This window comes from Meleagris gallopavo, chromosome 1 (genome assembly GCF_905368555.1).
Source record: "Meleagris gallopavo chromosome 1, MGAL_WU_HG_1.1, whole genome shotgun sequence".
NCBI classification, from domain to species: Eukaryota; Metazoa; Chordata; class Aves; order Galliformes; family Phasianidae; genus Meleagris; species Meleagris gallopavo.
Window position 1 is genome coordinate 39095144 of NC_139404.1, and position 22421 is coordinate 39117564.

General features: G+C 35.4%; 1 protein-coding gene across 10 annotated transcripts in view; it reads right to left on the minus strand.

The window, feature by feature from the left end:
• The window catches only part of PPP1R12A (protein phosphatase 1 regulatory subunit 12A), a 123210-nt gene that overhangs the window by 27060 nt on the left and 73729 nt on the right, over window positions 1-22421 (minus strand). For 4 of the 10 annotated variants that reach the window (XM_085221800.1, XM_085221791.1, XM_085221817.1 and 1 more), the window contains exons 5-16: window positions 21485-21629; window positions 18870-18944; window positions 18351-18439; window positions 18065-18222; window positions 14414-14520; window positions 10909-11025; window positions 10332-10547; window positions 9472-9566; window positions 6592-6714; window positions 4144-4305; window positions 3531-3707; window positions 1075-1165 (exon numbers count right to left, since the gene is read on the minus strand). In XM_085221800.1, coding sequence (XP_085077926.1) covers window positions 1075-1165; window positions 3531-3707; window positions 4144-4305; window positions 6592-6714; window positions 9472-9566; window positions 10332-10547; window positions 10909-11025; window positions 14414-14520; window positions 18065-18222; window positions 18351-18439; window positions 18870-18944; window positions 21485-21629 — 1555 coding nt within the window. The remainder of the gene's footprint in view (window positions 1-1074; window positions 1166-3530; window positions 3708-4143; window positions 4306-6591; window positions 6715-9471; window positions 9567-10331; window positions 10548-10908; window positions 11026-14413; window positions 14521-18064; window positions 18223-18350; window positions 18440-18869; window positions 18945-21484; window positions 21630-22421) is intronic. The other 6 variants (XM_010708460.4, XM_085221809.1, XM_085221819.1 and 3 more) reach the window with 4 other exon arrangements.

The window sequence follows — 22421 nt, forward strand, 5'->3', positions numbered from 1 at the left end:
TTTCATTAGTTATTTGATTGCTTTTTATGCTGATAATGCTCTAATATGGCAGTTCCTTGCATTTTTTCCCCTGCAAAGATCCAGAGTCGCCCGTGGTTTGACAATCTTTGAAGGCACTGAATTTATATCAAGAGGTTAAAAAACAAACAAACATGTCCAAACATGCATCTCTCAACAGGAAGAGTTACCAGAGATATTTGAGGGGTTTAAAATTAAAAAGGCCTGAAAGTAATAACAGCAAATCATAGTTATAGATTTGGCCTTAATGCAGATCAGGATACCATATGGAGGATTTCATTGTTCTGTTTTATCTAAGGACTACTTCACAGCAGAACAAAGGAGAGACGGGTAGACACATCTGATAGAGGACAGTAGCTGATAATTGCTCCAATATTCACAGAGCGTCCAAGTAGTCTTAAGACATCATCTCTTTTGCTACCGTGACATCCTTTTCTGTGCAAAGTTTGCACTGGTTGTAATTCAGTATGAAGTAGTTCTGGCAAATATGAGCCATGAGTGTTAGATTTCAGATTAGTAGTAACTCTTCCCAGTATTCTTCTGTGTCCACAGAAACCAGGCTGAATGTAGTTTTTCTACGCCACTGATACTACCAGTTATCTATATGTTTGGTCAACTTGATCACGTTATCTTCGACAGTCCATATACAGGAGCCTTTGAAACTTAAGGAAATGTAACTACAGTACTCCAGTAAAATCCTGAGACAGAAGCTGTTAGTTTTTGAAAAATTAAAAGTTACTCTACATAACATCAGAAACAGCTGCTTGAGTAAGCCACTATAACATAATGCAAACAAAAACTTTTCAGTGGCTGCTTCTCTGCTTTCAAGCTTGCATTAAGTTTGTCTTTGCTAATTAGAAAAAGTTACCTTCAAAACACAGTAAGGACTCCTCAAGCTTTCAGGAGAAGCAGGGAAATAGAACATATTCATTGGGGACAAGTCATTTATGTTTGGAAGACAAATTGGTTATTTGAAATTTAGTGGGAAACTAAAACTTCACTGTACTTTCAGAGTTTTATGTTTCCATAAATGTAGAAGCTGTAATAAAATTGTACCTGCGTAGATCTTCTGGACTGTCTTGCTTGCCTGGATCTGGCTTTTCTTTGGGACTCTGACTCTTCATCCCGTACTGGAGTGAGGTATGATCTAAAGAATTAAGTACAAACAAGTTGGCAAACTATAATTTTTAGACAAATTCATCAGATGGTCAGAAAAATACAAGATGGCATGACAAAAACAAAGCAGTTTGAGAGAACCTTTGACTGTATGAGATGAATTACATTTTAGGCATTTCATCCATAGCACTTGTTCATCAAGATTGCAACCTTAAAACTCAATTAGAATACATATGCTTTCCTACTTAATTTAGATTTATTTTTATCTAAATGTAACTTCTTTAGTCAACTAACATTGGGGAGAAGACCTCATAAACCTCAGCCAGTTACACATTTGCACACAAAGTATATGTCTGTGTGTGCATGCACATGTAAACCTTTAACATAACGTTAAGGCTTTAGAAAAAACTAATGTATTCCTAAGGCAGAAAATCTAATGAAACAATCTATTGCTTCTGAGATTAAAAATTCCTGAGGAAGTGACTACCATGTCTTCGCATGAATCATCCATGCATTAGACAATCCAAAAGACAGATCCTGGGCAAAACCTCTCTGAGCTTCTTTAGATCATCAATTTTAACTATGTTAAAAACTGTAGACTCAGATTCTATACTATTTTCTGATTGTCTATATACTACTTTCTGCAATTCTTTATTTAAAAACTGGCTATTGATTCAAATACTTTGTTTGAGAAGCTATCACCTATTGACGCTTAGAAGATTAATCTATGGAAAGAGTGCTTTAGCTAACCTGAAATACAACTGGTCACGTGTATCTCATTTACACTGGCTCTAGTTTACAGTTAGTCAATATATAATTTAGCCACAAGTATCAACCTACCTAAGACAGTTCTGGTTGCGGAGTAGGTATAACATTTAGAGCTTGCAAATTACTGCAAATTACTCAGTAGTAATTGGTGTACATACTCCTATCCTCCAAGAAATGAAAAACTTTAAAACTCATTGAAAGAAAATAAAAACTCAATATTTGTCATGTGCACACTTGAAACTGGCTCTCCATATGTATGATTCACAGGTCAGTCATGCAGTGTTATTCAAAAAATAAAGATTTTACAGATTTACATTTGTCATTCTCCTTGCTGTTTCTCTGAAGCAATCCTGAAAATTCAATAAAGAATGTAACTTCTTCAGTACATTCAAAAATATGCTTCATTACATATTCCATTACTAAAATCAGTTCATAATGTGTTTGCTTCTCAAATATTATTTGAAATGCTACTTCAAACATACTTTCCAAATAACGTTCTTTCATGCTACAGATATGAATTCACCAACTTCATTTCTTAAGAAAATATTTAGCATATAATATTTCATAAATAGACACAACTTACTCATGTGCATATAAACATACATAGATACACATACACACAGAGAGATATATGTATCTGTATATATACAGATAGATATGCATGTGCACATACTTAGGGTATGACATGCACACAGTAAATATCCAAATTTTGCTGATTTTTTTGAGATTTAATGGGTATTTTAATATGCCATCAAAAATACACCTACAGTGGTATATTATACAATCAGCACTGATTAATCAGATTAAAAGCAGAGAACTTCAGGCCGACTGCAGGTATGTAAGATGTATGTAGCATACGCGCATTAGTATACATACACTAAGTGAGAGCAAACGAGACAGTGAAAGCCTTAGTTCTACACTTTCGTGCTTTTCTAGCTCATCTGCTACTGAAATAGCATTTGCGTTTTAAAATTGGAACTGTTTTTTGAAACTGATGTACTTTGTTGCCTTATGGCTTTATTTAAAATGGTTGTGGCACCTGTGGGCACTTCCTGAATCACGGTGGAGAAGAAAACACATCTGTACATTATGTTTCACATGGAAAAGATCCTAAATGATGGAATGAAATGAATGAAGTTAAATACTCTTTACTCAATAGTGTCAGGCATAAGTGGTAAAAAAAATACCACACAGTAACTTGTCAGCATACTGCCTTTGGCACAGCAGCTCAAAAAGCAGCAATGTACTCAAAGTAAGAAATTACTATTTTTCTTTTTTTTTATTCAGTGTTTTTAATGTAGTTCCATTATGGGTATTTTTAAGAAAATCCATGTAATCTATTAACAAAAAATGCAAATAAATAATTACTGAATATCAAAAGAGAACCCAAAGACAGTAAAAAATAAACAGAATTGAACTTTGAAGTTTCACGGATGAGATCCACCAGTACTAAGTTCTCAGATAAACTGAGGCATGCTGCTAGTTGTTTCAATGAACAGCAAGCAAACACCACTCACCGCTTTTCATATTGTACTATCCCCAATTGAGGTAAGCAACACATTCCTTTAAATAAGAAAATAAGATTACTTTTGTACAAGAGCAACATTACTCGTAGGACCTTTACACACCTCCGTCTCTCCCTGACCTCTGATGTTGAGGACACAGTGCCAGAAGTAGCTGTAGTCATGGCTGTGGTAGTGGCCGCAGCATTTACAACAGATGGTGCAACAGGAACCGTCACTGCTGTAGGAACACTGTCCTTTTCTTTCTCAGTACTATCCTCAGCCCACAAACGATTTGAGGTACTACAGCATAACAAGTAGCAACACAAAAAAAGAGAAAAGGAAACAGCTAAACAATGAAAGCACTTTACTAAACAACTAATAACATGTAAATTGAGGGATGGATTTTTTAAAAAAGCAATCTGAGAAATGTCTCTACGGTGAAAGCTCAACTTGAGCTATTAAATTGATTTAATTAGGAAATGAAAAGTTCAAAACAATCGAACTCTTCACACTTCTCATATTGGATTTATTCTTTTAGATCAACATGGCTGTCACTTTACAGTAGAAAGCCATTCACAATTTGAGCCAAATTGTGTAAAAATAAAAGAAATTCAACAGGAAAGTGAAAAAATCCAGAGCCCCAGGATCTACTAAACAAGAAAGCATGCACGTACATAAGCACACAGTAGACCTGACAAAAAAAAAACAACAATAAAAAGTACACTGGTGGCACTACCTGCTTTGTACACCTGCTGAAGTTGAACCCGTTGTACTCTTTGTAGTAGTGTTTGCGCTGGCAGGCAGTGTTTTCTGAAGACCAGCAGAAGAGGTAACTGTTGATGCAGTACTTGGAACATTAGAACTAATCAAATCATCTTGTCTTCTACCAAAGGAGCCACTGAAGGAGAGATATTTACAATTCGTGCATTTGTATTACTTATCTTTCTTTGTTCAAAAAATATCACAAAGCTGTGAATAATTCATTAAACTCCTGCCTGACCACTCTGTGTCCCAGTTGAGTCTTTCTGGGGCAAAGGAAGCATTTTTCCAAAGCGTTTCTCTTCATTATTTCATGGAATATGACTTTTAACTTATGGCCTATGAAGGCAACAGACCTAACCATTTCTCCACAGGAAGAGAAGATGAAGAATGACATTTCACTGGTTTAGGTGTTACTGTCTTGACTGCATCTACTGAAATACTGACACAGAGTCCCCAGTGTTCCATTTTAAATTGAAAACACAGAATTTTTCACAGCTTGTTAGAAAAAAATATGTCATCAATACCACTCCTCTAACAATTTCAAAAAGTTTAAATGTGCTTTTTTTAAAAAACAAACAAGCAAAGAACAAAACTCTTAATTGATCTCCCACTTATGCTTTTCCCCTTCTCTTCTAGTTTTAAAGATGGCAGCGGTTTCCACATCTTTATCCATTAGTTCTGGCTGAACGTATTTTGCATTATGAAGTAGGATATTTTCACATGTTAACTCTACAAGTTAAGACAGTTAAGACAGAACATCACATTACTAAGTACAAAAGGCTTAAGGAAAGATGGCTATTTGTCATTCTTCTACTGATCTTTCTTCTATTGCAGAAAAGTCTAAAATGAAAAAGGAAAGAAAAACTGTACAAGAAAAACTAAGAAAATCTACAGTGAAAGCACTACATATCATATCAAAGTGATGAGCACATTGCATTTGAAGTCTGAAACATTAATACTGATAAAGACTAACATGCAAAGACTGTTTTCTTAAACCAAACTGTTAATACTTCCCATCCAGAACATGAAATCTGTGCAACAGTTTTCCTGAACTCAGTTAAGAAAACTTTTTGTTTTAAGATTAGAGGTTAACAAAGACAGAAGATGCACTAGGCTGTATGAAATAGACTGCATGCCACTAAAAATGGTACAACTGAAAAAAAGAACTTAAGCATCTGTCACCACTTACATCACCAGCACATACAAGTACAAAACTTAGCTACCCAAATGTCAAACTCACCTTTTTGATCTACTTGTTTAGATATTTATTGATCACTTCATTAAAATAAATGAATTTCACTTAAATATCTGCCACTGAAACTATATAGTGGAGTAAAGTTAATCATGTATATAATTGCTGGATATGACCTCTTCCAATATAATTCTGTGAGACAGGAACCATGTACAACTGGAAATTATTTTCCTATCAGTCACCATTCAGTTTTAGTTTTACATACACACTCTATGATGGTAGAACTCAAAGTAGGCGTGCCTATGATCTACTGCTACGGACAGCAGTGCAAGACCTCCGACATCTTCATGTAAAAACAGAATTCAACACTTCTCTTTTCAGATATGAGGGAGAATTACTTCTGCTCCAGCAGTTAAAACTGTTATCTCTGGCTACTAATAAAAACTGGAAAGAGTCGAAAGAACCTCAAAATAAAAAATAGGAAAAAGAAAGCATATAACTCTGTATACGAGGGCTGCTCCAAAAGTAATACCTACTATTTTATTCCGCTGGCCCATGACATTAATGGCAGATGTTGGTGGTATGGAAAGAGAGGTGGAACCTTCCCACCCCATTCCATTCCATGTTGTTGCTGTGTGACTGATGGCAGCAGAGGGGCAGTCTGAAACAATGGCATCTGAGATGGAAGTGCGTATGAAGCAAAGATATGGCACTGAATTCCTCCATGCAGGAAAAATGGCATCCATTGACACTCATCAACGCTTCTGAATGTTTATGGAGACCAAGCAGTGGAAGTGAGCACAGTGAGGCAGTGGGTGGTGCATTTCAGCAGTGGCAACAGCAACACTGATCACCTCTGCTGGAGCAAATTTTTATGAGCACGGCATGCAGGCTCTTGTTCATCACTGGCAAAAATGTACAGCTAATGGTGGTGGCTACCCTAAAAAATAATGTTTTGTAGCTGATAATTTGCTCTATCGAATATTATTGTGCTCTTTGTAACTGCTGTAATTTTCATGGAAATAAATAGGAGGCATTACTTTCAGAGCAACCTATGTAGCATTTGATCTAATGCTCTAAGCTGGTAAAAATAGTATGGCTTAAGTACATACTTTGCAATTACTATGAACACTATTTTATCAAGGTTCAAATTAAGGATTCAGAAAAGATTTTTTTTTTCCCAATCTGAAATCTCATTTGATCAAAAAAAGACAAGAGAAAATCCCACACCTTCTTTGATAACTTGTGTTTAAGGATGTAGGACCTTCATTCAAACTGTTTTTCTTGACATCTTCCTCCCATTTTCTCCTTGCATAGGAACTGCCACTACGTATTGAGCTAGCAGACGAGTCCCTGTAAATAAGATTTTGTTTTAGCAAATTCATATTAAAGCAATTGGTTTTGATGAAAGTTGCAAACGAGTTAAAGATGGAAAAATTGTGTGTGGAAAACACACTTAAAATAAACATAACTGTAGAGAAAAAGAATAAAATGACCTGTTATGCACAATATTTTTCAAATTTCTATCAAAAAATAAAAGATCCATATTAACACTGTTTGAAATAAAACTGAAAAGAAGTATCAGAAGAAAAACTGTTAAAGGAGAAGTCAAACATCAGCTTTTATCTGTGACCAGTGCTGGCTTTGTTTCACTCTAAAAAGGAGTAAGATGCTTCTTAATTGGCTGAGATAATTTTGTGCCATCAAGGGAAAACTACTTGTTGTTTTAGTAGTTGATTTCATGAGATTATGCATGTTAGAACTCACGATACTTTAGACTAGTGTAAACTGGCCTGCAGTAGCCATTCCTGACTGGTCTGCCATATATCACTAGTTGACATTACTTCAGTCATGAAGAATTTCTATTCTATTGTTATAGTTTATAGCATCAAGAAATAGCCTAGCAAAACTATTCTTGGAAAAACACTGAAGACTGATGCAGAGATACAAGAATTTGAACTTCTAACAAAAGCTTCTAACAAAAACACAAGGTTTGAAGTTCAGATGGAAGAAAAAAATATCTTGCACAAAAGTACAAAAGGCAATCATATGTGTGTAAAAGTAAAGTCCTGCAAGATGTGTTTTATGTTCAAGATACCTTTGGACTTCAGATTCTACTCCAAATATATCCTTTTGCACAAAAATGTATGGTAGCACTTTGGTGGTCACAAGCAATTTCAGAAAAGAATCAAATTCTAGCCAATACAGGCCACTACAGACATCAAGCACTATAAAGGCCCAGCTGAGATTAATCTTGAAAATCTGGCATTTCCATTAGGCACAGAAGGAAGATGGATTGCATTACATCATCTATTATCTAGACAAGCAGTTGTTCAGACAGGTGGAACAAGAACAAGGCATTAAGCTAAGCAACAAGGATAGAGATCTGGGACAAGGCAAAACTCTTAGTAATTAATTAATGTACCTGTAGAGCAGATAGTTAAATTCCACATGTAAGAGAAGTCAGACTAAGTGTCAAAATTCTCTTATGACTTTAAGTAAGTTAAATTGTCTGCCATAACATATACTAGGCAAGGTACAGGTGCCTAAAAAAGATGGCCTAAGACCATGCTTTATCACTTGCACATCAAGGAATAAAGAAAGTTCTCAGGTCAACTGTTTAGTCAACACCAGGCCTAATGGCATTGATGATCTCTGGTCAAACATATCAGGAAAAACATGATATAACTGGTAACAAATTTTGGAACTTGGTCCGTGAATAAGTCATGATGGTTAAGACTGGTATATCAAGGAGACAAATATACCTCGACACTTCACCAAAATTTAATCTATTTGTGACAAGCAATGAAAGTTTATAAGAAATATAACTGCAATTAAATATTTATCCCAAAGTTAAGGTATCACCTAGCCAAGACATTTTTGGATAGTGAGAGTATTTGAGAAAAATCTCAAAAGAATAGAACTTGAAACAAGAACAATCTATAATCAAATCAGGACTGTACATTCAATCTCAAATAAGAATATAGTACTCTCAGAGACTGACAACAGAAATCCCAAACTGCAATGTTAACAGAAATACAGATTTGAAAATATGCTCAAGTAACACAAAAGATGCCAAAATAGTGAGATGAACTTTAAGGGAGCATGAGATCTGGAATACCTGTTTCAGAACAGAATTTGTCACTCAGAGACTGAACTTAGCCAACAGTATTCCACAAGCATAAGAAAAAACAGAATGCATCTTGTGCTTGCTCTTACATGAGCTATTCTCAAGTATATCAACAGAAATACTCCAAAAACAGGTTAGTCAGCTTTAGATACAATGATTACAGAAGCACGTTTTGATCAATGAGAGGTACTTCCGTTTTTAAGTTATTCAAAATTTGGCTGTCTAGATACAATCTGACAGAAACAAGACATTAAGGAGATTTCTCTGCTTTATACTACACATTCTATATTAAAACTCAAGAAAGTAGCCAAGTAGAATCTTAATAAAGGAGAGAAGTGAAAACTGGGAAGATTCTCACAAGGTATGTCATGGAAGTAGTCTGAATCCTAATGAGTGACAAGCCTCTGCACCTAAACTTTTTATTCCCTTTATACCAAAAGCTGAAGGAAAAAATACTAGTAAAGGATTAAGCATCTCCAAAAGATGATGAAAGACCAACAATCAAACAAGAAAGACAGAAGTGGAAGTTAGAAAAGAACTGCTAGGATTTCTGTAAATGGCTGATACCGAATGATATGGTTTTAATCAAGTACTGTAGGAAAGAATATGGTTTCTTTTTTTCTGCAAAAGTAATAATGGAATCCATTAAACTGTGGTTTAAGACAAAGCAGTAAAATTCCTTCTATATCCTTCATTAGCTGGAATTCTACAACTTACTATTTTGCATTTAATTTTATTTTCTCCCCCAAGATGACAACACTCAATGCCCAGAACTGCTGCTGCCACAAAATAATGTGGATTTTAAAAGGAGTTATCATGACTTACATGACAAAAACTCTTTCAGAATTCAATTACCCTACAGGTCAGCATAATCTATGAAACAGGTTAATGCTACGAACTAGCATCATCTTCGTATCTGTATGTTTTTCAGCCACTCTAAAATCACATAATTTAATATTTAGCAGTAACTTCAAAGTCACCTGTTTTCTTTTTCATCAATGTCAGAGGTACTGGCCAGTCGTCTTGGTATTGTAGGTGCAACATAGGCAAGTCTAGTTCCTTTTCCATCTTTCTCCTGAAAGACATAGATTTTTAATAAGTGTTAGTATTATTGATTATACTCCCTGTTAGCAGGAAAATCGCCATTATCACAACTTCATTTGTATTTACTGTGACTCAATTATACAAGTGTGATTTAAGTTTCAGTTAAATATCTTAAGGATTAAAACAGGAAAAGGGAACTGCTTGTGATTTCATGGTAGTAATGTAAATGACTTGATTTCTCGTTTAGAACTGTATTACTGGAAAGCAGGAAACTACTTACTGAAAGAAACTATATTAGTATTTTTATATACTATAGCTTAGTATTATTCCTGAGAACAGATTTAAACATTTGTACTTGAAACAGAATCATAGAATCACAGTATCACAGAATGGCTTGGGTTGAAAGGGAATATCAGGTTTTTCAGATACCTGTTCCAAATCAGTCCTTCACTACAGTATATTTGCATTTAAATATTTAATTTTTTTTTTTAAATAAAAAATGACCACAGAATTCAGTAAGAGCTTTCTTTTTCAGAAAATTCTTTCAACATCATTCTACAAGTGATGCCAAAACTGCCAACCCTCAGATCTCCATAACTGTAAAAAACACTACTACTGACAGTGCAAGTCCCTTAAAGAGGTAAGTCCCACACCTATGTACCAAGTCACAAGACAGTAAAGGTGCATACTGTACTTTTAAAGAGATTACACAACAGCCATATAATTTAACAGCTTGGAATTTTACTACAGAATAAATGTGCGGTAAAAACACTGGTTTCACTCTGAAAACAATTACCTTTTCTTTGTTGTCCAATGAAGAGGAAAGTCTAGGACTTGAAGCAGAACGTATAACACCTGCAGAGTCCTTTTCTTTCTGAGCTTCTTTAGAAGCAGTAATTTCTGCAAGTGCACCATAACTACCAGTTTTTCGAAGACCTAACCTCCACGAAGCAGGAGATTCATCTTTCCTTTCTTCTTCTTTGGGAGAAACCTTGGTTGTAGATGTTGGAAACTATAAAACACAGTAGCAAATAAAAGGCTATTAATTTGCACTAACTGTAGTAATTCATGTTCCTTGCAGAGATTTGAGAACACAACTACATTTAATAATCACAGAAGTACTGAATACATGGGGAAGTTGTGGTGAGAGACAACCTAGGCAATCTTCTCTCTTATTAGTTAATGAGATGAGAAACATAAAAGAGGTCAAGGAGTACTACTCCTCTAAAAGTTAGCTTGGAAAAACTCACACTTTGTAATACACACAGTGATCATGAGATACAAAGTTAAAACCATGCAAATCTGCTATCAACATTTGATTAAACATGTTATTTTGCAACCTGTACACAAGTCTGTGCACACCAGAACCTCACCATTGCCTTTTCACCCTTATTGGGCACAAGAACAATGCCAGTTTTGCGCAAGCCCTGCCTCCATGATGCAGGATCTACTGACTCCACGACAGGCATGATAGGAGGAATGAAATCATACTAAAGCCAATTGAGATAAGACAAAGATGAAAGAAAGGAAAACAGAAACAAAAGGTAGTTCCAAAAGCACAGTTTGTTCCTATGTTTATGGGATGTAGCTCTTCGTTACACCATGAAATACCTAAAAGCAGTAAGATAATTAAAACTTCAGTAACAGATTCTTATTAAACACAACACAGTTCGTTTAGCTAATTCAGCAATGGAATTACGGTTTGCAGAGGAGAGGATAGCACAGCCTCTAGACCTAATAAGGTTCATGCCTAAATCATGGTATATTGGAGAATATTTCAAGATTCACACTAACATACCCATTACCTTTCTTATCTTCTTTCATATTCCATTCATATCCCTTAATCTAATCACAATCTAACTTAGCTATCAAATCTTATACCTTTATTTGCACACTTGCCTAAGTTTAATGTCTTCAGATAGAATGCAGCATTACTGAATGCCATAGAGATTGAAGAAAACCCAAATTCAAGTTTAGTACACTGCATCTGCAGCACTTGTGAGCAACACACGGTTCAGCCATCTATGTTGTAAAATCAGAAGAGTAACTGCAGTAGTACAGATATTGCAAGCCTGAAAAGGCAGGTGCATGATTAGGTTCAAGGCAACTTGTACCTGTACAAGTTTTACCTTTTTTCAGTCAAAACATCTTAAATCATTTTCCTTCATTGACATGAGCTGCAACTGCTTCTTCAGGTCACATGTGCATGCTATGTTACAAGATGATGAGCCTCAATATAAATATGCATTTATTTTGGAAATACAGAAGACATGGAGTTTTTCCACATCAAATATTAGAAAGACTACGGCAGTGTACTTTTAATCTGCACCTCTCGCCTTTTAGACCAAAAAAAAAAAAAACCAAAACGAAAAGCAACATAAGGTAAGCCATTAATTACTGCATAATAAAATCAGAACGAACTAAATGCTTTATAATTTACAAAAGGTTCTTAGCTAGCTTAAAGTCATACTTACTTCTTCTCATTGAATTTTTTTTCATACATCATCATTTAAACACATACCAGAAAAATTCTGCTTAACTGATCATACAAGTCTAGAATATGAAGCCACGTTCCAAGCTTGTAATGATTTGTTAACGTCCTATCACTGAAGATCACATAGCTTGGAATACTTTTGTGCAAGATGAAATAACTTGACCGGGAGGCACAAGCTAGGAAACTTTTAGTGAGACATGAAAAACAAAGATTTCTGAAGTGCTGGATACCTTAGAATATGAATTCTGGTATAAAATCTGCCTGGAGAGTGTATCACTTAAACTGAACAACTGTCAGAAATGCATTACTAAACTGTCTTCCAAAAATAAACTATATAAAGTAGATCTGTCTCCTTGCAGTTAAATTCACGCTACATGTTTGCATTCTGTACAGTTACAACATTTAGTAAAGCAGAAATTAATCAGTCTTCCCTATCCCCCAGCTCCCCATTTGCTGTAGTTTGCATAGAAAACTTGTGTCTCAAGTTCTGTGCAGCTCTTGAGCACACCAAATGCAGCTGCCATGACAGAGAACCATAATTACTAACTGAGCCAGTGCTAAGTGTTTAGACTAACATAACAAGGTCAGCCTGGAATCTAGCTGTTTGATGAGACGCAAAGGCTCAGAGCTCAGAGTGGGGAAACAGCAGTCATTTCTACCAGGAAGACATGGCCACAATTACCTTCTGTTCTTATCTCTTTTTTAAGAGAAATCTCGCGGAAGTCAGTTGTGATGATTTTTACAAAGCAGCTTTTAAGATCAGGAAGGCTGGTGCAACCATATTGTACAGTATCACAGAATATGATGCAATTGGGCATTTTAAAATATACTGCCTGGATCTTTTACATAGAATCAAAGAATCAACAAGGTTGGAAAAGACCATTAAGATCATCAAGTCCAACTGTCAACCCGTCACCATGTCCCTAAACCATGTCCCTAAGTACTACATCTGCCCTTTCCTTAAATGCTTCCAGGGATGTTGACTCCACCACTTCCCTAAGCAGCCTGTTCCATTGCATTACCGCTCTTTCAGAGAAGAAGTTTCTCCTAATATCCAACCTGAACTCCTCTGGCACAACTTAAGGTCATTACCTCTTGTCCTATTACAAGTTACCTAGGAGAAGAGGCGAACCCTCCCCCTCCTTGCTACAATCTCCTTTCAGGTAGCTGTGCAGAGCATTGAGGCCTCCCCTGAACTTCTTCTCCAGACTAAACAATCCCAGTTCCCTTGGCCACCTCTCATAAGACTTTTGGTCCAGGCTCTTCAACAGCTTTGTTGCCCTTCTTTGGACATACTCCAATGTCAGGACCATTAAGATCTAACCAACACTTTCTAAGATGAATTATCATTAAGTTCTGTTATGCCTATGAAAGCACAACTCCAATTAGCTCCAGGGAGCTGAAAAATATAATAATACATTGTTTTCCCTCCGTTTTCCCTTTCCTTCTCTCTCTACTGCGGCTTCAGTGCAACACAGTCACTATTTCCCCTCAACAAGCTTTCCAGAAGAACCTGTAAAGAGTTAAGCCTTGATTACAACATGCACAGAAAACCTTTGACAGATGACAAAGGAAGCCTTCCCAGCTTGCTATCCAGTTTACTCATATATTATGAATGTTTGACTTGTATACCATCTTGTGACTGTGTATTATTGTCAAATATATTTTTTTTTCCCTCGTCATATACACCTCTCCTTTGACAAGCAAAATTAAGATTTGTTCTAATCAATTTTTTAAATCAAGCTTCCTATAAGCAGTATGGCTTTGCTGGGTGTGTTTTTGTACTGGTTAGGTTATTTGCACTGAATAAATCATTATTCCCAATGCTCCAGTTTTTTCATTAGATCCTAACCACACTTGAATCAGTGTTGGAACCTACAACATTTTCTACTTCTTACTTCACACATTATTTCAAATTTCTGTGCTTATCAATTTTCAACTTCTAGCATTAACTGAGTGCTACTAAGGACCCCAAAGCACTTTAGTCGTGCATGGCTCCCTTACCTTAAGACCAACAATACTTTCTAAAACTTTAGGAGGAGTCTGGCATAAAAAAGATTTTTGAGAGATTAAGTTTAGCTTCAGAAAAACAAGAATTCCAGTTATTGTGCAACAGACTTTTTCTTTTTTAAATGGATCTTGTGTTCAGCTATGTTGCAGCTACATGTTTCAAATTCCTCGATTCCTGTTTAGAATCAAAACTGTTCATTCAAATTTCAAAATTTATGAAAATTGAACATAGTTTCTGTAGAAAAAAAACACAAACAGTATTATAAATTGGCATGTTTTCATTAGCTCACTGGATAACTCCATTCAATTTCAAAACAAAAAATGTACGCTTCCACTGGAGAACAGATGTGTAAAATCACAAGATTTTATTTTACCTTCTTAAGAGGTGATGTGGGTGTCCCTTGACCTCCAGCTACTGAAGCAGTCATCGATGCTGACTGTGTACTCGTGGTATTTGCATTAGCCAAGGTTTTGGTCTTATCTGAAAAATATATACAAGATTTTCATTTTCATTTTTAATCTGTCATTCTTAAGTCCCTTATTTCTACAACAAAGACTTGAATTTGTTTTGAACAAATTTAACAGTCAACTTTCCCAACAGTGCTTTATTATTTATTTCTCAGCATTTTCCCTATCCCTCTCAATCTGTATCATAGTTAAAGTGACCTTTTTTTCCATGACATTCATGCATATAATATTTTACTTGTTTTTGTTATTCAGAAAGACTCAAGAGATGCAGTGACAGAATCACAGACTAGTTTAGGTTGAAACTGAGCTCAGCAGGTCACCTAATTCAATCTCCTGCAAAGTCAACATTACATACAACCCAGGATGCTCAGGCCTTTGATGAGTCAGGCCTTGAAAACACCCAGAGATTGAGGTGCTACAACCTCTCTAGGCAGACTATACTTTAGCCTTTGGTTAACGACCCTAAAAATTAAACAGTGGGAGTTACATTGGCATATAATAGTTAACTTGAACTATGGAAGATGCCAATTCAAAGTAAAACATTTATTCTTGGATAACTGTGTATGCTGAGTATAAAGAAATATTTGACTGCATGGAGAATCCAGCCAGGAACTATGGACAGCAGAATTTAGCTGAGACAGGAACCTGCTGTTCCTCTGAGAAACAACAAGAGCTCTGACTTCCATTTGCTTTCTTCCTTCTTTGTCTCTTGTTTTTCCCACCTAAGTTTCACTGCCTGATTAGTCTAACCTCTTCTGGTTGTCCTTCTGGCCCAGTATTTCTTTCACTGCATACCTTAATTCCTCTTAAGTAAACACACAGATAATGTCCGGGTTACTGCACAACTGTTGTCACTGCACTTGCTCGCGCTGCATAATCTCATGCCTCATTTGTTTCACATATTCAAATTACAAATTCTTTGGAATTTCTTGCTACATCTTATTTCTGCAGTGCTGAGCAACAGGGGATCAGTCTCTTTTGATTTTGCCCCTCCTATAAACATGCCTTCATTTCTACATTACCCATTCAGTACTGAGCAGTGAATAACTTACATGACTAATTACACTTAAGAGAAAGCTCTTTTTAAACACAAGGGGAACGTTCCACAGAGCAATGCAGGCTGACAGGAGAAAGTGAAAAAGCTTTACAGATGCACAGACATCTGGAAATTTGCAAGCAAATAATTCAGCTTAATAATATACAGAAAAAATTATCAGGAGCGAGAGGAAAAGATGGAAAAAATGGATTTTTCCCAATTGTACTCTGAAATTGTTGCAAGGACAGACGGAACACAGAATCGTGCATGGCTGAGCTAAGAGTAATTTTCGAAAACCACAGAACTATCTCAAAGAAAGTAAGCTTAAAAACTGAACTGCTCTAAGTTTTGATTTTTAGTTTGTTTCCTTATCTTTTTACTTTTGTAATCATATTTCACTGCTTCATTTTACAGAAAGAGAAAAACATTTATTTTTAAGCTGTACTCTCAAAATGGAAGTTTTAGGAAAACATTTTGAATTTACTAACAGATTGGAAATCAGACAGTTTACAGTACTTCAGAACATTGTTAACAATGTTATCATTTTCAAAATGTAATATTTTAACAATGTTAAAACATTCTACAACCAAAATGCTCTTCATAAGCTTAAGATTTTTCACCAGAAAACCACCTTAAGGTGAAAAATGAGAACAAAGGGAAAGCACAAGCTTGAAACTGAGAGATGCAGTTCTGCAGAGAAAAGCTTAAAGTCCAGCTTGCCAAATAAAGTATGATAAAGCCTTGTTGATATTAAAAACCCCAAAGTTTACATAAATTAATTCTTGTGTCACAGTCAAATTTTCCTGGCACAAACTGTCCACTGGAAACGAAGAGAACACAGTTACCAGAATCAGAAAGTTCAGAAGACATTACAGTTAGTTCAGTGACTGAGAAAGTACTACATGTTATGTAGCACAAGTGTTCTGAGTTTGTCCAAGCTCAGTCGCTGTAAATAAGAGATGCAAGTATACGAGGTGAGAAAATAATCTAAAGATGTGACAAACTTTTGTTCCTGTTTAATGAAATGTTAGCTTACAAAAAAAACCCAACACCTTAAAAAACTCCAAGAGCTATTTTGATTTCATGTTTTATTTTTATTTCTGCCTAGATCAAATATTTAAGATATATTTACTAGCTCTAAAATCCCTTTTTAACTGTAGCATTTCATTTCAATACACTAGAAAAAAATGCTTTAAAATAGAACTGACAGCTCACCAAATAGGTTTACTCACTTTAAAAAGCATAAATATAAAATATTAGCAAGATACTTCTAATGACATTTACTTCTGTGTATTGCATTACTGAACTGTAATTCTGAACCCTTTCATTAGGATTGAATAGTTATCTTCAGAAACACTGGCTACTTGATATTTGTCTTCTAATTCGAAAGAAAAGATTGCTGTGCTGTTCTTACATTGTTATTTGCTTTAAGACTCTGAAAATCTTTCAAGAAAAAAAAGCAAGCTAAATTCCTCTGAAGGGCACACTGTTGACCAAGAGATGCAGTACTGAATGACTGTGCCTGTAACTTCACTGTAAATTTCATGTACACTTAATCAGTCACCACAGCAAACAGTGAAAAACAATACACGTGACAAGACAAGCAACAGAAGGCAAACATGGGACAAATAAGAAGGAGTAACAGTAGAAGGAATAAATGAGTACACAAGGGTACTTTTCTATATTCAGTAATAATTATAGGAAGCGCTCATAAATCTGGATAGCGAGAATGGCGAAATAAGAATACATGGATATAATGATCATCCTAATTCTCTTCACTTCCTCATTTCACTGTTTCTGCTTCTTCACTTTTTCCCACCTCATTTCACCACGTGAGGACTTTTGAGATTCAGACAACTTGCATAATTAGACAAGGAAGTTCATGTCTCCCCTAGTCTAGGCTGCATGAATTTAAATTAAACATCAATATTCAATTGTATGTATACAATTCTAAACTTTTCCAGGAACATTCTTCTTGAAGTGAAGTTGTATATGAAATGTTAAGTTAAAAAGCATTTCTGGAGTTCATTTCAATACATAATCAAGAGTAAGCATATACACCAGCACTTTATGAATATCTACAATTGCCATATCCATTGGTATTTACTTCAGGATGATAAGCACAAATGAGAATGCTTGTGCACCTGCTGTTTCAACCTCTATGCCAAGTCCACGAACAAAAATTGCTAACAAAGACTTCATCTCTCCACTGACCTTTTAACTTCTTCAATGTTTTTTTGACATGCTACTTGAGGCTTATACATTCCACATAATTAATTAAAATTAGTTGCTAACTAGACAACCAAATAAGTAGATTAACTCCTTTAACCATGAGCACCACCAATAAAGGCACCTTTGTATCTGTGTTATGACTTGAATTTAGTCATACATAAATATCCTTTAAAGTGATTGGAAGCATAGTGAAATGCAGAAGTGAAACTTAATATATTTAATCCTCCATCCTGTGATACTAAATAAATTTCTAAAGCAAAAACTTAAAGACAGTAGTCAAATAACATACCTGTCTCTGCTTCGGATTCTGAGTCATCATCTTCTTCTTCCTCACTGGAACAACTGGATTCATCCTTCTTTCCCTCTTCCTCTTCATCTGCTTTCTCCTGCTCCAGAGACTCTATACTAGATGCATTCTTTTCTTGCTCCATAATCAATGTCTCTTTACTGAATTTGGAAAGAAAAATACCTCCTAAGTACTGAAAAAATTACTAAAACCTGCCAGGTAGGACACTGTGACAGCTGGTGAAATTATATCTTTCATTAAGAGCACATCATTTCTCTGGTTTACTTACTTTTTGAATGTTTTCTGTGTCTGGTTATTATCCAAGTTAGCTGTGGATTCAATTAGGGGAGATTTCTTTTCACGTTTTTCACTATGAAGCTTCAAAACAAATAGAATAATGCAGTTAAACTGACAGAATGGCATCTATGTAACAAAATCACTAGTAGAGAGCCCTCTAACTACTTAGAACACTGAAGTATATACACTTTCAAAGTATCTAACTTCAAAATTCTAAAATCTCAGAATCTGTTATTTCCAGCAAATTGCTGACTGATTGCTGCTGCTTCAGATCATAGAATACCTACGGGAGAAGACAAATAGGTAAGGATTTTCTCTAATCCAGAGCTTTTTGGTCACCATAACTGACCAAATAATGGCATGAAAAGACGGTTGAGATGACAGCTGGCATTATTGTAGTTGAAGCCTCAAATCAAAACTTTAATTTTAATCTGTATGTTATTCTGAGCTAACCATGAAATATCATCATATGCATAACAAAATATAATTTATACATATGAAAAAGGCCTACCAGATTTTGCTTCTTTTGTAATTCTTCTAAATATCCTAGAATATCCTCATCTGCCACATCAAATGCTGTCTGCCCCTGGAGAAAAAGAAAAGTGAAACACCATTTTTGTACAACAGAATTTCAGTGCAGTAGATTATGATGCCTTATCCCATTGATGATGTGGGTAAAGAGCACAATCATTCTGAGAAATTAGAACATATAAGACAAGCTCTATTACAAACTGTTAGTCTGTCAGCGATTGAAAACAATTTTGTAATATTACTTTTTCTTTTGTAATTGAAAAAGAAACATCTATACCTAATGCTAATGACTAAGCACTTTTTAAGACAGAAAAACATGACTTCAATAGAATGTTATTGTCTTTTCAAGGGAAAAAAAAACCTATTAAGGAAAAAAAAACAAAACAAAACCAGTTGAAAGAATGAAATACACAATATTAGTTCCAAACAGCTATTCCAGTGGCAACTGTTTGCATCAACACAAACCAGTTAGCATCCTGTCCATCTTCAGACTAGGAAGTATGATTGATTTTTTGAAATTAAAATTATTTAATAGTTGCACTTTCATACTTTGACTTTAAAACTGTTTTTACATGTCCTGTTCCATTTTGGAAATGATCTGCTACAGTTGTTTGTTCTTATCTCCCTCTGTGGGTGATTTTCAGGGAATGTGCTCGAATAAACATCACACAGTGATTCATTAATAGAGAGTAATGCCATCAGCTGGAATTTCTTCACCTTGATGTATCTTACATCATCTACATGGTCAGTACAATTCTTGACTAGACCAGATGCCCACAGAACATGAGATTCTTCTATCTTTAAGATCTGAATTGACCTTTTAAGTCACTACTTTTTGACAAACATAAAGCTTCTAATCATACAGCAGAAGCACATGCTCCTTCCAACAAACATTACCCAAAAAAGCTTGAGGTCCTCCGGTGGGAACCATTCCATTAAACATAGCACATCACTAACTTAGAAACTAAACAACAAAATTATCTATAATTTATATTTGCATCGTGTCACAGGTTTTAATCTGGCTATTTTTAGGCAGCTATTAAGTGGGTTTATTTCCAAAAAAAACATCACATTAGACCTACTTTGATAACAAAACATAATTTAAAAAAAAACAAAACAACTCTTTTGTAGTTGGAAGGATGTATCTAAACTCAGTACACAGATATTAATACCTGAAGTCAAGTGTCTGAACAATGATGTTCTCTGTGGTGCTAAGCACCTACAACTGAAAGCAGATGTAGTGGAGTTCTCAGTCTCTACAAGCAAAATCACTTAATGGCTTACTGAAGAACTTAACAGGCAAACACTCTTAGCTTGCACAGACAAGTCCATCCCCCAAATAAACAATTCCTAACTCTCTGTAGCTCCTTTCTTCTTATTCTTGCCTCAGTTGAGCTGAATACATTTTTACAAGTGTTCTCAGGAATACCACCCCTCACATTCTCATGAATCCTGTTAAAATGTCTAGCACATAACTTGATAAACTGGCTTCAACTAATTGCACCATAGAGTCATAGAATGGCCTGGGTTGAAAAGGACCATAATGATCATCTTGTTTCAACCCTCCTGCCACAGGCAGGGTCGCCAACCACTAGAACCACTTCTGATTATCTGATACAATCATAGCTGATCTCAAGTAGTTCTGTAAGTATTATACAGAAACAGAGTTAAACTACTTGAAATATAATTTCAGATTTCATTTATTTTATTATTAGCAATTGTAACTTTGCTTTTATATAAATACTGGCAAATTCATGATCTAGTTAAGAGTCTGTATGTACCTATTTCCCTAATTAACTTAAAAAGAAACGTAAAAACTTGAAAAATGAAAATTCAGTGAAGAAACCGTGCTAAAGGTTGGGCAGGAAATCTACACATACAATATTGCTAGAAACTGAGAAGCAGATCAGAATGTAGCTGTAGAATGTGATGCAAAGAGAAGAAAGGGAGCTTCAGCACTTACACAGTTGAACAAAGAGTCTCGGGTCCTTACGACACCTATGTGAATCATCAGTATACTTGTACCTGTTGGGAGCAAGGTCTTGCAAAGCCAAAAACTTCACAGGCCTTTGCGCACAAGTCAAGGAAATACAACTTAGGTAGCATCCAAGTTACGTCCAGGGAGTCCACAGATGCCTAGAAGTTTCTAAGAGTACCTCCAAACCAGCACAGTGATCTCTCATCAGTATTTCAACACAAGCTGATTTTAAGAGTTAAAAGCAGATGCTAATGCCCAATGCTACCCAAAGGCATCATGGTTGTCTCTGGCAAACAAATGCTGACTGCCTGTTTGCAGTCTATCTAGTCACTAATTTCATAAGTCCGAAATATCAATAAAACTATTTTGAATTTCACTGTAAAAGATTACATGGATCATGTGATATAGAAATGAGTATAAAGTAGGCCTTGAAACTAATTTAGACAATCAGGGAATTTAGTTATGGACACAAACATGCTGTTTTGACAAAACATGCATTATATAAAGCTCCATGTACAGTAAACAGCAGTTTATCATCACTTCTCTTACCCTGGCTTCTAAAGTCACTTTAGAGACCAGAACTTTGTATCTTGACAAGGATTACATAAAAATCCTACCACTTTGTTGACAGCCTCCATATCACAAAGGTTTTCCACTAAAATGCGACATGCTTCTTCTTTACCCCAGTGAGCAGCAGCATGAAGTGGTGTCCAGCCATCATAATCTTTAATATTTACATCATAGCGAGCCTGTATTAAAAGCCTGAAGAAATTCAGAGAATTAATTCTTGACAGTGCTGAGAGAGATAGTAAATGCTGTAAAATGATGGAATTATTGAACAGCAGTACCTTTCTCCTTTCTCATAAACTATACATATCTTAGTTGCATTAATGTCAATTGATTAATTTTATTTCTTCCCAGAAATACCTGTGTTCATCATATTTACTTTTACGGAAAATTCAAGAAAAAAAATCATTTTCTGTTTTCTTTCTTAGTTTTTTCTCATTCAAATTCCATTCTGCCTATATAGTAGGTATTTTTCTCTATATGTGCAGCAATGGTGAAAAGCCTTTTCAAGGAATATGAAGTGTCAAAAATTGCTAGTGATATCTTATATAGTAAATTATTAAAACTTCCTTTTATTCTAATATTAGTTGCTTGAAGCTTTCATCTCCTGCCACTAACATTTGATGCTGTAACAACTTAGTGTTTACACGCTTCAGTTGTTCTCTGAGTAGTAGCAGAACTCCTCAAATGGGAGATCTGCTTTTCAGCATGCATTTAACACATGAATTTGGTACAGCTCTGAAGTGAGTGCTGAAGTGACGACACTCAACCTGACAAACAGCTCTCTGAAACACACCCTATACTTAATAAAAATCACATAACCTTGACGTGTTCTTCTGAAAAAATTCTATTCATAACTCAATAGACAATATACTTAAAGTAATAACTACCACAACTTCCACACAAAGCCTTGCAGCCTTGTATCCTTCACAGAGCACATTTTTTGCTATTTTGAAATCAGCAAGAAAATTGTCAGGGTATGTGTTT